Source organism: Liolophura sinensis, chromosome 6, assembly GCF_032854445.1.
Source record: "Liolophura sinensis isolate JHLJ2023 chromosome 6, CUHK_Ljap_v2, whole genome shotgun sequence".
NCBI classification, from domain to species: Eukaryota; Metazoa; Mollusca; class Polyplacophora; order Chitonida; family Chitonidae; genus Liolophura; species Liolophura sinensis.
The window spans coordinates 8214963-8228235 of NC_088300.1; the positions used below are offsets into that span (position 1 = coordinate 8214963).

The following is a 13273-nucleotide window of genomic DNA, read 5'->3' on the forward strand; positions in this document are numbered from 1 at the left end:
AGTTTTATTTGTGGATTAAGGCTGAGAGCCTGGCATTAATCGCCAACCTTTGGCAAGCTACTGATGAACTTTCCCACAGGTAGTGTATGAAAACTACACTGGTGGAGGACAAGTTGTCCCCAAAGCTCAACAAAAAGTGTGGCTAGGGGGGTCTACAATATCTTTTTCATGGTGAGGTTTAAATGTGAACCTCCTGTGTCCAAGCTTATGAAAGACAAGAACCTTAACACAACTATTAACACAATGAGACACCATGAGAACCCATTTAAGATCTAGTTACTTTCCTGCTCAATAAAGCAGAACTATTTGTCTGTAATAAAGTTAATATGTAGAACTGATAGAACAAAACTGGGAATTTTACAGAACAGTTCTTATTCATAGAATTCACATAATCTTGTCCTGCCTACATCTCAAACAGACTGTCTAGTTTGATAGCTGTGAATGGATGTTCTACTACATGTAAATTAGTTTCACGATAAGAATCCCTCAAAGGTGACAAGATATAGGACAGCACCTCAAAGTCTGTGGATTGATTTCCCTTGTACAACAGCCAACCTTCAGCAAACACAAGCCAAATAACTCATGTAGTGTAATTAAGGCCTCAAAACAACTTCATTCACTATAATTAAAAGGAGAACAGAGATGAGTTTCTTACATCACACATAAACTATTTAATATCATAAAGTCCTACACAAAACTATGTACACTCACACTATACTATAAGCAAACAATAAAAGTACCTAGAAGTACATATTAGGATCACTTCAAGTTCCTTCGAAGTCCGACCATGTAATCAAACAGTCCTGGATTATGAAAAACTCCCTTTTTATCCAGGAGATAGAAGAACCACTTGTTTTTTACTTTCAAAGGCACCTGGCTCTGAGCTTGTGCTCGAGACTGCACACAGCTTATGTTTTCTAAAGGAGTCACATGAGTCAGCTTCTTTCCAAATGGTGCATGTGTGACGAGTCCAACTGACTTGCCTCCCTTGAATAACCAGAGGGAGTTGACAGCTCTTAGAGGGTACATGATGCTGATAAACAGGACGATATACCCTATACAGAAAAAAAGAAGACAACAAAGACTGATAAATGTTACACAAAAAAATTGTACAATATGTTTTATATATCTTCGTGATATAATATTGAACACAAATGTTACCAATATCTTTGATATCATAAACTGGAAGTCTTCATAGCGGATACTTTATTATGCCACATTTAGTGTATATACTTTATTTGGCATAGTTTCATATGTTCAATTAAATGTAAAGTATAACAGTAAGCTTATTTCAAAGAACATATAGTGTATCATTCAGATTCACAAGGTAATATTTCATAAATAACATAGGTTCCCTTTCACCATATTGCAGGCTGTCATGTAAGTGAAATATATTCCTGACTACAGTGTAAAACACAAATCAGATAAATAACTTGGTAAAGAGTTTCAAAATAATGAAACACAATCTTAACTGCTACACCTACCAACAGAAAAGCACAGCAATGCTATTCCGTTTTTGTACTTGTTCTTCCCAAGGTTAACAAGTCGCCACCATGGAACATCTTCAGGTGATTCTTCACCAGGAATTGGTACATCACGCAACGAAGAGTACGAAAATGTTGCCAAATATAACCAGAATACAAACTGAACTGCTCCAAAATAAGACAAAAGTTTGTAAAAGCGTGAGTTGTCATAAGAGTAGACTAAAACATTTTTAGTTATCTTGAATTCCTTCTCAAATGGAAGAATGTCCTTTGGTCGCGTCGAAAATCTAAACGCTGTACTAAGCAAATTGTGCTCATAAAATGTTTTCAGCCATATTGATGTCGCGCGGAATGACGTTCTTACTGCAAAAGTTGTTGTTGTTCTAGTGGTGAACTTTCCACATAGAGTGTAATTTTCAACAGAAGGAAGAACAGATCCCCTTCCACAAGAATGCCGTATAAGGTACAAGTTTGGACATTCTTTCGGCAAATATCTGGCAACGGTGAGGAACATGTTCGTAAGTTTGGAAATGCAGGATCTCCAACCCACCTCAGATCATGCCCGCGACTGTTCTCTTTTTACCTTACATATGTGCACATCCTGTAGTGGCGAGTATCTAGGCCAATAGTAACAACAAGAACAGTACAATCGGCTGAACCTGCCTTGAACATTTAATCCTTTGACTGCTGGAACTTCTGTGAAGCGTACTGTGGTAAACAGATGTGTAAGCACAGGCTTAAGTAATTTTTATGTTTGATCTTCTGATACTCGTTGCTATATGTGTTGAGAAACCTCGCTGTGCAGATGAGAGCTCTTTGTACTTCGTACTCGTAAGAGCTGGAGGAAGACGGGTGAGAAGACAACAACTGAACAAAGTTAGCATGCATTTTTGGGTTTTTTTTTAAATTTTTTAGGTGGCCCTCAGACTAATTGCGTTACTTCACTAAGATCATTAAAGTATTTTTATACCTCTGGCAAGACAACCGAGGCTAAACATAGATTTTAACTTCTTAAATATAATCTGGTATGCATGAGTATAGTAGTACTGATATATAGTATTGATTTTAAATGGAGCATCCTCTGATTAGAACTGCCGCATGCCGTGAGGCTTATCACAATATCTGCGGCAAGTTCTAGTGGAAAAGTTGGGACTAAGTAGTAGGCGCTCTGGCCTAAAAGCCAGTCTGAGTGACAGCTTTCTACAGATTGACTGCTATTGATTTTCTCCATTCAGTGGTGTATAATTTATCAAGATTGAAGCAATTTTTACCAAGGTTTATCATATATCATGGCACACATAGTGGTTTTCCAAGATGTTGAGCTGGGTAGTAGGCCTACGATTATGGATCAGGTTCAATCAACAACGAATCTATGCAGCAACATGGAGTTGGAAAAGGTACCTCATGTGAATAACGATACCTCGAAAATAGATTCATTTCATTGAACATTAGCCTACTGGCCCTTACTTTCTTTCTGTAATGTTTAGCGAGTGATCCTTGTCTAAACAGCTACAGGTTACCAGCCCAATTTCATTAGATTTTACTCTGCATAGCATTCCATCCATCAGCATATAAAATAAAGAGAGCAGTAGTTTTGTGTCTATATGTGACTGTTAGGCTGTGAGTGAGGAGTGATGAGGAGTATTAAAGGTCATGTCATCACTCATTACAATTATTAGGCCTACTACAAATCTGAATGTTTCTGAAGCACCATAAGGTTACAACTTAGCGATTTTATACTCATTTTACAGGTGTCCCAAATGGAAATTATTGCAGCAAGGTTAAAGGCTATTGAAGAGATCAAGGTGTTTTGTAAGCAGTGTGATGAAATCACTGACAGTGTTTGCCAAGCATTATCATGGGAAAAAGTCAAGCTGAAGACTGAGGTGAGAATCATTGCTACAAATACTGTATTGCTCTATAATATAAACTACAAAAAGTAAAAATATATTGAAGTGAAATGCTTTTGAATTTAAATAGTTTGGAATTATTATATGCGCTTTGAAGGTAATGCTATTGAAAGTGGAGAAACTATAGTCATATAGATCTGCTGCCTTTTCTGCCGTCCTGGTAATAGGATTATGTATACTCATAAAGTAAAAAAAAAAATTCCACCTGACCATTGATGATTAATACGGCATATTATCATTTGTTTGTTACAGAGCAGTGACCTGGTAAGCTGTCAGTATGATCAGGGACATCGTGTTCCCAGAGACTCACTGTTTAAGCATGAGGAGCAATGCTATCTGAGGAGACACAATCTTACCCAGGAGGATATTGTCAGTACCACACTAATTATCCCCTGCCTTATAGCTGAATTGTTAAAGTTTTCCACTGTTAACAGATGGAGCTTGCACACATTTGAAATCTGTGCAGTTCACTTCTTATGTTTTCTTCTCCTATGCTGAGTTTGCTCGTAGCTGGGATATGCTTGTTCATTAACAGTTACGCGGTTGCTGTGAGTTCAAGTCTAGCTCATTCTGGCTTCCTCTTTGGTACTTTGGAAGATCTGCCCGTAACCTGCAGCTATAAGTGTGGGTTCCCCCCCACTATGATGCTGGCCGCCATCATATGAGTGAAATATTTTTGAGTGCTGCACAAAACTCCAGTCATATAAAGAGATTAATACATGGACAGTTATCTAACAGTATAAATGTTACAGAAATGGATGATGAATTGTATATATTTGGCCAGTTCTCCAAGTTAAAACTTAGCAGTTTGGCTTGGGGAAAGTTTAAGTTAATTTATGTTAAATTAATAAAGTTTGTAAAGTTTATGATTTGTCCCAAAAATCTGGGTTTTTTTAAAAGTCTTTTTTATTCAGCAGTTATGATTCATTGAGTTATGGCCTGTTTAATATGCTAGCCCCAGTCCCAGGTGGTTTATTGGGAGATGGTTTATCTAGTTTAAATTGTATGCAATCCTTTTCAAGGTCATATTTTGCAAAGTAAGTTTCATTCTAGTATGAAAAAGTTAATTAAACTTTTGGTTTTACATTGACAGGATGAGTTGGCACCCAGTTCTCAGTTCTACTATTCAAAATCAGACAATGTCTTCTCTACAGTCCTAGGTGAGTCTGTGTTAATATTACCTTTTCTTTGGAATAGTTCTCCACCTTCTTTACTGACATGTGTAGCTATAGTACTGTATTTAATTGTCGCCCTATGTCTTATTGAAGGATTTGTCACATATAATCAGTCATGGGTACAATCTTTGGGTCGATGAAACAAGATTTCTAGGGGTTAAACAACCGACATTTTGTCAGAGTTTTCTCTGACAAAAGTAAGACACACCATGTTGGTGAAAGAGAAGTGGTCTTCAACAAACATTAGACGGTCACATATATGCATATGTGGTCAGTTGCTTAATTGCAGTAATGCCACAAATGGTGAGAGGTGTATGAATCCACCAAGGCTAGACTTGAACCTGGACCTCTTGTCTCCTAGCAAAGGCAAACTTGTTTACCACTTGGCTACAGCCCACTCTTAAGAATACTATAGTGGTTGTGTCAACAGAAGTGTATGACTGGAAATAGAAGTACAAAGAGATACAGACATAAATACGGAAAAATATATATATCATACATTTTTAGCAATAATGATTCTTTTGTGTGTTTCATTCAGATAAGGAAACCCAAAATTCCATACTGCGTCAGCTTAATCCTGGATTAGCTACAGGTATGTGATATAATCTCACTTTCTTATCACTCTATTGATTTTACATGTGGATAAATGGTTATAGACTAAACAGAAGGCAAGGTACGTGTATATGTAAGGAAAGGGCAATTTAAAATAAAAAGTGTAAAATCATAATAAAACAGTAATGTCTCGTCCTTTAACATGAACATATAATTGGACCTCTCTGACTCAGACAGTTAAAGTGCTTACTTGCTGCGACTGTCAGGACTTGTTCACATGTTCAAATCCAGGACTGGCTGCTAAGTTTACGGCTTTAAGCCCAGAGGTTTGTCAGGGAAGTGGTGAGGACAGTGGTGAGATTTGACATGCATTTGGTAACACATTTACGATCTACTGAGACAAAAGGATATTTAAAGCCAGACAGTTACCATTTTTTTCATTTTCACAGAGAAGGAAGTACCGATCACACCACAACAGGCAACATTGGAACTGACACCAGCTGAGAGATCGGCTGTTCATCAATATGTGATCAAAGCTGCTAAAGAGGCTGGAAAGCCAGTGTCAGAACTTTCGGATGCCCTGTTGTTTGCAGATTTAACCAGGAAGGAAGGTATTTTACCTTAATTTTAAACATCTGTTGAAGATGAAAGAAATAGTACATGTGCATTGGTAAACTGAGTCAGAACCAAACCATTTATTCTGCTCTAGGAAATGTGGGCAATGTGAACCTTTACAAAAAGTCTGATGTCCTTCTATATAAATATATATGAGCTGCTCCAAAATCACACCTGCAAAAATGAAATGTTCTCCATCATTAGCAGAAAAACAAACACTCAAGGGAACAACAATGCATCTCATAGATTTTTTTCTTCCTTTTTCTGGCATAAATGATTATATCACCTGGATTACATGGCTTTAGTATTGTGTGACATAAAGCCATATTCCTTCATCCCTCCACTTATGTTCTTTGTCCCATCAAATCCTTGATGCTGTACAGTACACTCAAACCTCACACATCAATGGCAAGGGTGATGTGACATACTCACAAATCTGCTGTATTCTAGCTTGCTGATTCAAACCATTCCTACTCATGATAAATTTTAAACTTGCAAAATATGAAAAAGAATGAGTATAGTCTCTATATTACTGTACTATTTATGAACTGATAATCACCACAAACGTTGGACATGGGCACCTGTAGATAAGTTCGAAGGTGACTTAGTTTCCCAAACTAATTTGATTTTGCAAAAAGTGAAAAAGTATTCTTTGTTTTCATATGATCTGTGAAAACTTCACACAAATCAGAGAATTGTATCTTATACAGTGAAAATATTGTGAAACTATTGAAATTATATGCTGTTGATACCTGTAATAGTAGTCACCCCCATATTTACCATGACAACAGGATAACAACAAACGTGTACAAGGTATAGAATGATAGAAATGTTGATCTCACAGCTTAGACTTAGAAAATTTGCAAACACACTTTTCTTGTGGCTACCACTTCCTTAATAATGCACAAATGTTCACATGAAGTTTTCATGGGAATTAGGAATGTCAATTGCCCAAGAAAATATATACATTCATTTGAGCATAAAATGAAGGCTTTATAGTGGACTGAATGTATGAGTTAAATAAATGACACATGTGTGAAAATGTGGACTTTGTGCTACAGACAGCAAAGACAGTGAACCCAAGTCTAAAGCTGAAGCCCTCGCTCTACAGCGGGATCTGAAGCGGAGGCGACAGTCATACCGCGCCAAGAATGTACATATCACCAAAAAGTCCTACACAGAGGTCAGTATGTGGTGAGGGGCCTTACTATCTGTCACTCTTTCTGAGGCTTAAACTAATAGATTTGATCAGATGTTGCTGTATTTACATGCTATAGACATATTCATGTGTGAGATGTACATGTAAGGTGATGATGTGTGTCCTTTGTAGTGGTGTCAAATGCTCTGAACACTGGACATGACAACCTCAATGAATCTGACCAGTCCTTTTAATTTTCACACTGAATGAAACATTGTGAGGGTGGAGAAAACTAATTACAATTGTGCATGGCAAGCTTCGCTTTAGCATGTCTCTCAAATATTAGCTCAGTTGTTCATATTTAGACTTGCACTTGACTTGCATGTATGATTACTCTGTTGGGCAGGTGATTCGTGAAGTGATTGAGAACCAAACCGACATGCTGAGACAAACCGCTCAAGCATCAGACTCCTTGTCAGAATCATTGCATGGAGAAGAACCTACATCAAGCTCTCCCACCACCAGACATTCCAGCTCAGGGTCACATATTAGGTCAAGGTCACGTAGAAGGTCTAGGTCAAGGAGTCGGAGGAGATCTGAGTCAAGGTCACAGAAGCGGTCAGACTCACGAAAGAGATTCAGATCTAGGTCCAGGTCACAACAGAGGTCAAGGTCATCCTCAAGATCAAGGAGGTCTCCTTTCAGATCAGGGTAAGCATGTGAACCCTTGTTTGGACAATCCTGTTCCTGTGAAGCAGGACAGGATTATAAAGTCTCCGTAGTCGTACATTGTATCAAATGTTCAGTCAAACCTCTGTATATGGTTACTTGTAGATGTAGCGAAAATGTAGTTACAATGCATTCCCACCTTCATAATATCCTACTTATTCCTATATAAAAACAAACAGCATTTGGTAAAATGTCTTGGATGAAAAAACTTATCGATTAGAGTAGCATCCATCCCACAATGGCTGGTGCTGTGACATGTTTTTTGTGTGTTTGTATGGTGGGAATGCATTATACCATCTCAGTTCATCAGCAGCTAGGACCCAGACCATAGATGTGTGGTTGTTATTGCCATCAAATTGCTTGGTTGAAAATGTGTAATCAAATAAAGTGACAAATAAAATATGCACACTTTTGGATGTGAGGGCTGCAAGTCTCCATACTGACGAACTCTGACGAATGATGCTTTCATGCATTCTGATGGTATTTAATAGCAAGTGTATGAATTTAATATTTGTTTTTTTAGCCAATCAGACAGAGGGACCGACGACAGCCCAGAGCGACATAAAACAGGGTCTCGTCATCACAAGAAGAAACACAAAAAACACAAATCACATAAATCATAGTGTGTCCAGATTTGTAACAGTTAAGCACCAATACGTGTTTATCTTTGTGTATACCTTGACAGTGAGAAATTAAAATTAAGATTTGCCCTACCATTACTCTTTTGTATTTGTGTATATAAAAGGCTGTATGAACTTTGACCTTAAGTCAGGGAATTTGTGTGAATGTCACACCAGGCTCAGATGGTGGACATAACTGCAGCAAGACAGTAGCACATAGAAATGTGCAGTCCTGTACAGGTGTCACAGTAATCCAGGTACACACTGTCAGGTATGAATGTGGCACCAGGCTCAGATGGTGGACATAACTGCAGCAAGACAGTAGCACACAGAAATGTGCAGACCTGTACAGGTGTCACAATAATCCAGGTACACACTGTCAGGTATGAATGTGGCACCAGGCTCAGATGGTGGACATAACTGCAGCAAGACAGTAGCACACAGAAATGTGCAGTCCTGTACAGGTGTCACAGTAATCCAGGTACACACTGTCAGGTATGAATGTGGCACCAGGCTCAGATGGTGGACATAACTGCAGCAAGACAGTAGCACACAGAAATGTGCAGACCTGTACAGGTGTCACAATAATCCAGGTACACACTGTCAGGTATGAATGTGGCACCAGGCTCAGATGGTGGACATAACTGCAGCAAGACAGTAGCACACAGAAATGTGCAGTCCTGTACAGGTGTCACAATAATCCAGGTACACACTGTCAGGTATGAATGTGGCAGCTGAGGCACAGATCAGCAGATATCACTGGAGCAAAACAACAGCACAGAGCAGCGTGTAGGTGTCACAATAATCACAGAATGTAGCCTTAGGCTCATTCACAAAACTGCGTAAGTCATATTTCTCATTTTTGTGTAAAAGATGTCTTGCTTCTAGTGCCACAAAGCAATACCATTAACAAGAAAAATTACGAAAAACTGATTTACAAAGTTATGTGAAAGTGGGTCAAATCCCAAATGAGGAAGTCATACTCATCCAGATGAAATGTATGGAAGAAGTTTTTTAAGAGTGGCCCCTATATAGGTTATCTGTTATAAAAGGTAATACTTGTAAGCTATAATTTTGCTGACATTAAGCTGCAGCAAGAGTTACATGTTTTCTGTGACTGACATAAAAATCATCGTAGTCTCCAGAAACATCTATTTTACCACACATTGAGAACAGGGATCTGTCAAACACCAGGCAGCAGGATTCTGATGTCATTTTATTGACATCAAATGTTCCTTTCCTACCTCATCACGATCACATCACAGTAAAAACAGTGTGACGTCACACTGTTTTAGGAACAGATTCATTGTAACTGTGTAGACGTTATGCTACAATCTGTACTTTGATGTAAGAATGGCTCGAAGTTCTGCTTCACACTAACGCCACCTCATGGGATTAAAAAATATGACGCCTCCCCACTGATGTATCATGAGAAACAACAACGGGTAAAATGTGTTACAATGATGTGTTTATTAAAATGAAGAAATATAATATTCAGTTCAATAACACTAACATGTTTTTCATCAAACCTAAAATTTGTTTGGTAATGTCAACAGTATATATCTCATTCACTCATACGATGTTGTACATTGACCTACTGCACACAGAGACAAGAAGAAGTTCAACATACATGTATATATATCAAGTTGATACAACACACACACCTAATCTCATAAATACATGTACAGACAAACTGGTCCCAAATCTCAAAAGTTAGATATTCAAAATATCAAACAGCTTCCTTGTAAATATCAAATGTTTAGTATCTTTTCAGACAGTCATTCCTTCACCTTCAGTATAACTTTTCACAATTAAGATGATGAAACTGATAATTGCACATCAAAAATAATGAGCTGGAATGGGAAAAGATCAAAATCAGACATTGCCAGTCTCACACAGACTAGGCTACATGTACGTACTGTTTTAACATGCTTGTGTGACACCTGTTTTAGTTGCACACATCTAACAAGATCTCTCGCTTGACAGCTATCATTTGTTGGTTTCGTAACAACAAAACATCTGCTGTTGATTCTGTAGCAACATAACACGTACCTGTTAAATGTGAAACATATCATAAGCCATTATGTTGTGACACTCAGCACTACTTGTAAACGCCTGTAAGACACCATAATACACTTTGATGTGCTGGTAACTAGAGATCAGACACCAGATTTCTGCACTGTGACTAGCTTCCCCTAGCATTAACATTAATGTTCCAATATACACCAAAATATCCGAATGAAAAATCGAATCGGCTTATCTGTTGGTTCACTAATTATATTTATAAGCTTGACAACTGGTGTCGTAAATTCTGTCAACACCTCCACCCGAAGATGACAATAAAAATACATGTACATACTAATAGGTGTCATTTTACTCTGATGTTTTTATGTTGACTTTCAAAAGTGCCCCTACACTGTAAAAAACAAGACAGAAGTTTCTTTATTCAAACATGGAGTCAAACCTGGTTAAAAAGGCATCAGCCACTCTTTCTTTTGGAGTTGTATTAACATCATAGTGGTTCAGTGTCATCTAACCAGCAAACGCACCACCAATTTTTGACAAGTGTGAAGAAACGGTGCAACTGTACCTTAATGTGATAAAGTGAAGGCAACTAAGAGGTGGCAGGGGTGAGGGATCAGTGGAGGGAATATGAGTTTTTTGATGCAGGTTTTAACAGTTAACATGTAAGGCAAATGTCCAATGTTCCAACAGGTTTAAGATATTGATACGATAAGAGTAGACTGCATGTATCAATAACTTTGTCCAACATCAAAATATGCTGGTCAATGGAGGTTTTAGTCCTCTAAATTTTTCTGCTCCACAGGCATTGGGAAGACTATGAAGGATTCTTGTCAACGTGTACATGTGCATTGCCAAGGAAGTAAATGACAATTTTGATAAGTTCCTGCCAAGAGAAACAGCCCAAAGAGAGTAACAATTTTTCAGTCCTGCTAGTGACCCCGTGTGGGAGTGATGTACTCGGCTCACCATCACAGATAAACATGTCTGTTAATAACACATTGCCACTTACTGATTAAAGCACCAATACTGAATTCGTTATTATTAAATATATGAAAACCCTCGTATATATGCACGCCTCAAATACATGAAGCCTAAACAACAGAAATACACTCTTTCCTTATGACATTAATGGAATAAGAGAAGGGGTATACAAATTCATTCTTACCCCTGTATGTACCTGTGTAATAACAAATATCTGTATTCTGATAAACATATATAAATATTTAAAATATATTCATATCACAACACACACACAAGTGAGTACGCACACACCACTAAAACCACACCCATTTGAACCTCCTCCAAGTGAAGAGCAGGTAATTACTGTATGTTATAAAAGCACAATTAATTCAGAATTTCACACAATAAACTTGCTACATCAAGTTAAAGTTTCAGTTACTTTCTTAAAACCTATTTAATATACAAATACATTGTAAAATCCACATACTATATAAAATTACATGCAAGTCATATCAAGGTGGAAAGATGTTTACAAATACATATGCAGGTACACTTACCTGCACATTTAATATGTGTTTTATTACACTTCTGTTTGTTAGATTTTCACTCCATGTACATGCTTACAAAATTAAAACCAGGTTTCAAAAACAGAGTTCATTTCCAACATTCTCCTCCCTCAGCCCTCTTTCTTGTGTCACAGCATTTTCAATACCAAGTATTAACTGGGACTAATAGTTCCAGGTATTGATCAATATCATCAATAAATTGTGAACTGCAGTAGGGCATAGAGGCAAACTTAATCAGCATGAAATAAACTACATGTACAGGTATATTTCAGACTGTGGTGACACTACTACATAAAGTGCCCTTGTTGATTATACTACTTACTACATATGGCTAGAGGGAGGGGGCATCGTCTTTGCATCTGTACACTGCTCGACAAGCCAGCAAAAGCTGGATTTGAAACCCAACGCTACTCATCAAATGACAATGGATTTCTACTATAAACACAGATTTATCACGCTCAACCAGTAAATGTTACAGAATTACCTCCCTCTCCAAAACCCTGAAATCTAACACCATATATATGTACTGCAAATAAATTAATATATGCTTACCGGTTGTGACGACCCTGTATATTCACTACCTTTAATACACGCTATAGTATCATTTAAATATATGCAAAAATACATATACAAGTAGGGGGAAATTTCCATTGGATGATAATACTGCAATGCTGGCTTGCACATAAATTAATTATATTATGTATATTTACATTAGAGTCAGAGCATCATCAATTATTTCTGATTACAAAGGAAATGCCACAAGAATGAAGTTGATCTCAATGCCAAACATTCTCGTACAGGGGCATGCTATAATATGTACAATGGCTGTGTGGTATTATACACATCCAGATTAAAACATGATATAATACTGGTGTAAACAACAACAGCAAAATTTGCTGCAATATTAACTACACCTGTAAAACCTTCTTACGTCTATTTTCTGAAGAATTTAAGTAAAAGGTGTAAAATTGACCATAGATCTCTTGCCCTTGTTTGACCCTGGCGATTCCCAAACGGTGATGGTGCCATCAGCAGTGGACATGAACAAACGCTGGTTGTCACAGGTGAAAGTCAGGCTGGAATAACAAGGGATACAACATACTGCACATGGTAAGGAGAACAAGATCGGTGTGACGTGACAATAGAGGAATTTCTTACCTAAACTGGCATCACCATGAAATGTGAAGAAGTGTACAACATTCTAATACACTGCAGTGAAATCACTGTGAACTGTTCAAAAGACTGCGCTTATATTCATATTACAGTTATATGAAATTCATTGAACTGGTTTATTCTTCTGCTGCATTGGCATTTAGATGTTGAGGGGGAATACACTAACAAGACGTTCCTTATGGATACATGTATACACCTTCTCGACTTATTCACACGGCGTTTGGATGTATATGTAGATACTAACATCGTTATGTGCAATGTTAATATTTACAAGTACATCGAAACGTCGTGTGAATAAACCAAGAAGTTGTACATCCATAAGGAAC

The 13273-nt window shown here is 37.6% G+C and overlaps 3 protein-coding genes across 4 annotated transcripts in view; 1 reads left to right on the forward strand and 2 right to left on the reverse strand.

The window, feature by feature from the left end:
* Positions 1 to 521: 521 nt before the first annotated feature.
* On the reverse strand, positions 522 to 2055 carry LOC135467944 (transmembrane protein 223-like). Its single transcript, XM_064745888.1, has 2 exons — positions 1485 to 2055; positions 522 to 1055 (listed from the first exon to the last, which is right to left on the reverse strand). Exons 1-2 carry the CDS (start codon positions 1996 to 1998, stop codon positions 760 to 762), a joined length of 810 nt encoding a protein of 269 aa, XP_064601958.1. The 5' UTR covers positions 1999 to 2055; the 3' UTR covers positions 522 to 759.
* A 47-nt stretch (positions 2056 to 2102) lies between these two features.
* LOC135469036 (U11/U12 small nuclear ribonucleoprotein 48 kDa protein-like) lies at positions 2103 to 8311 on the forward strand. 2 transcript variants are annotated; one of them, XM_064747553.1, is made up of 9 exons: positions 2103 to 2209; positions 3236 to 3370; positions 3647 to 3763; positions 4488 to 4554; positions 5108 to 5161; positions 5571 to 5732; positions 6798 to 6919; positions 7281 to 7585; positions 8127 to 8311. In XM_064747553.1, the coding sequence occupies exons 2-9, from the start codon at positions 3245 to 3247 to the stop codon at positions 8224 to 8226; spliced, it is 1053 nt and encodes a 350-aa protein (XP_064603623.1). In that variant the 5' UTR covers positions 2103 to 2209; positions 3236 to 3244; the 3' UTR covers positions 8227 to 8311. The 2 variants fall into 2 exon arrangements, with proteins under 2 accessions (XP_064603623.1, XP_064603622.1); XM_064747552.1 differs by having other exon boundaries at positions 2123 to 2360.
* A 1363-nt stretch (positions 8312 to 9674) lies between these two features.
* Positions 9675 to 13273, reverse strand: part of LOC135466265 (lysosomal-trafficking regulator-like) — a 50957-nt gene continuing 47358 nt past the window's right edge. The window contains exon 55 of the mRNA XM_064743675.1: positions 9675 to 12850. Within this exon, the coding sequence (XP_064599745.1) occupies positions 12724 to 12850 (127 nt within the window). The 3' untranslated portion in view covers positions 9675 to 12723. The remainder of the gene's footprint in view (positions 12851 to 13273) is intronic.

What these genes read in the sequence shown, in the direction of transcription:
- LOC135467944 (XM_064745888.1), bottom strand. Translation starts at nt 1,998, where the DNA reads ATGTTCCTCACCGTTGCCAGATATTTGCCGAAAGAATGTCCAAACTTG. An exon ending in ATTGCTGTGCTTTTCTGTTG is followed by an intron (nt 1,056 to 1,484) that starts GTAGGTGTAGCA and finishes TTTTCTGTATAG; the next exon opens with GGTATATCGTCCTGTTTATC.
- LOC135469036 (XM_064747552.1), top strand. Translation starts at nt 2,235, where the DNA reads ATGTTTGATCTTCTGATACTCGTTGCTATATGTGTTGAGAAACCTCGC. An exon ending in ATCTTACCCAGGAGGATATT is followed by an intron (nt 3,764 to 4,487) that starts GTCAGTACCACA and finishes TTACATTGACAG; the next exon opens with GATGAGTTGGCACCCAGTTC. An exon ending in AGGTCTCCTTTCAGATCAGG is followed by an intron (nt 7,586 to 8,126) that starts GTAAGCATGTGA and finishes TTGTTTTTTTAG; the next exon opens with CCAATCAGACAGAGGGACCG.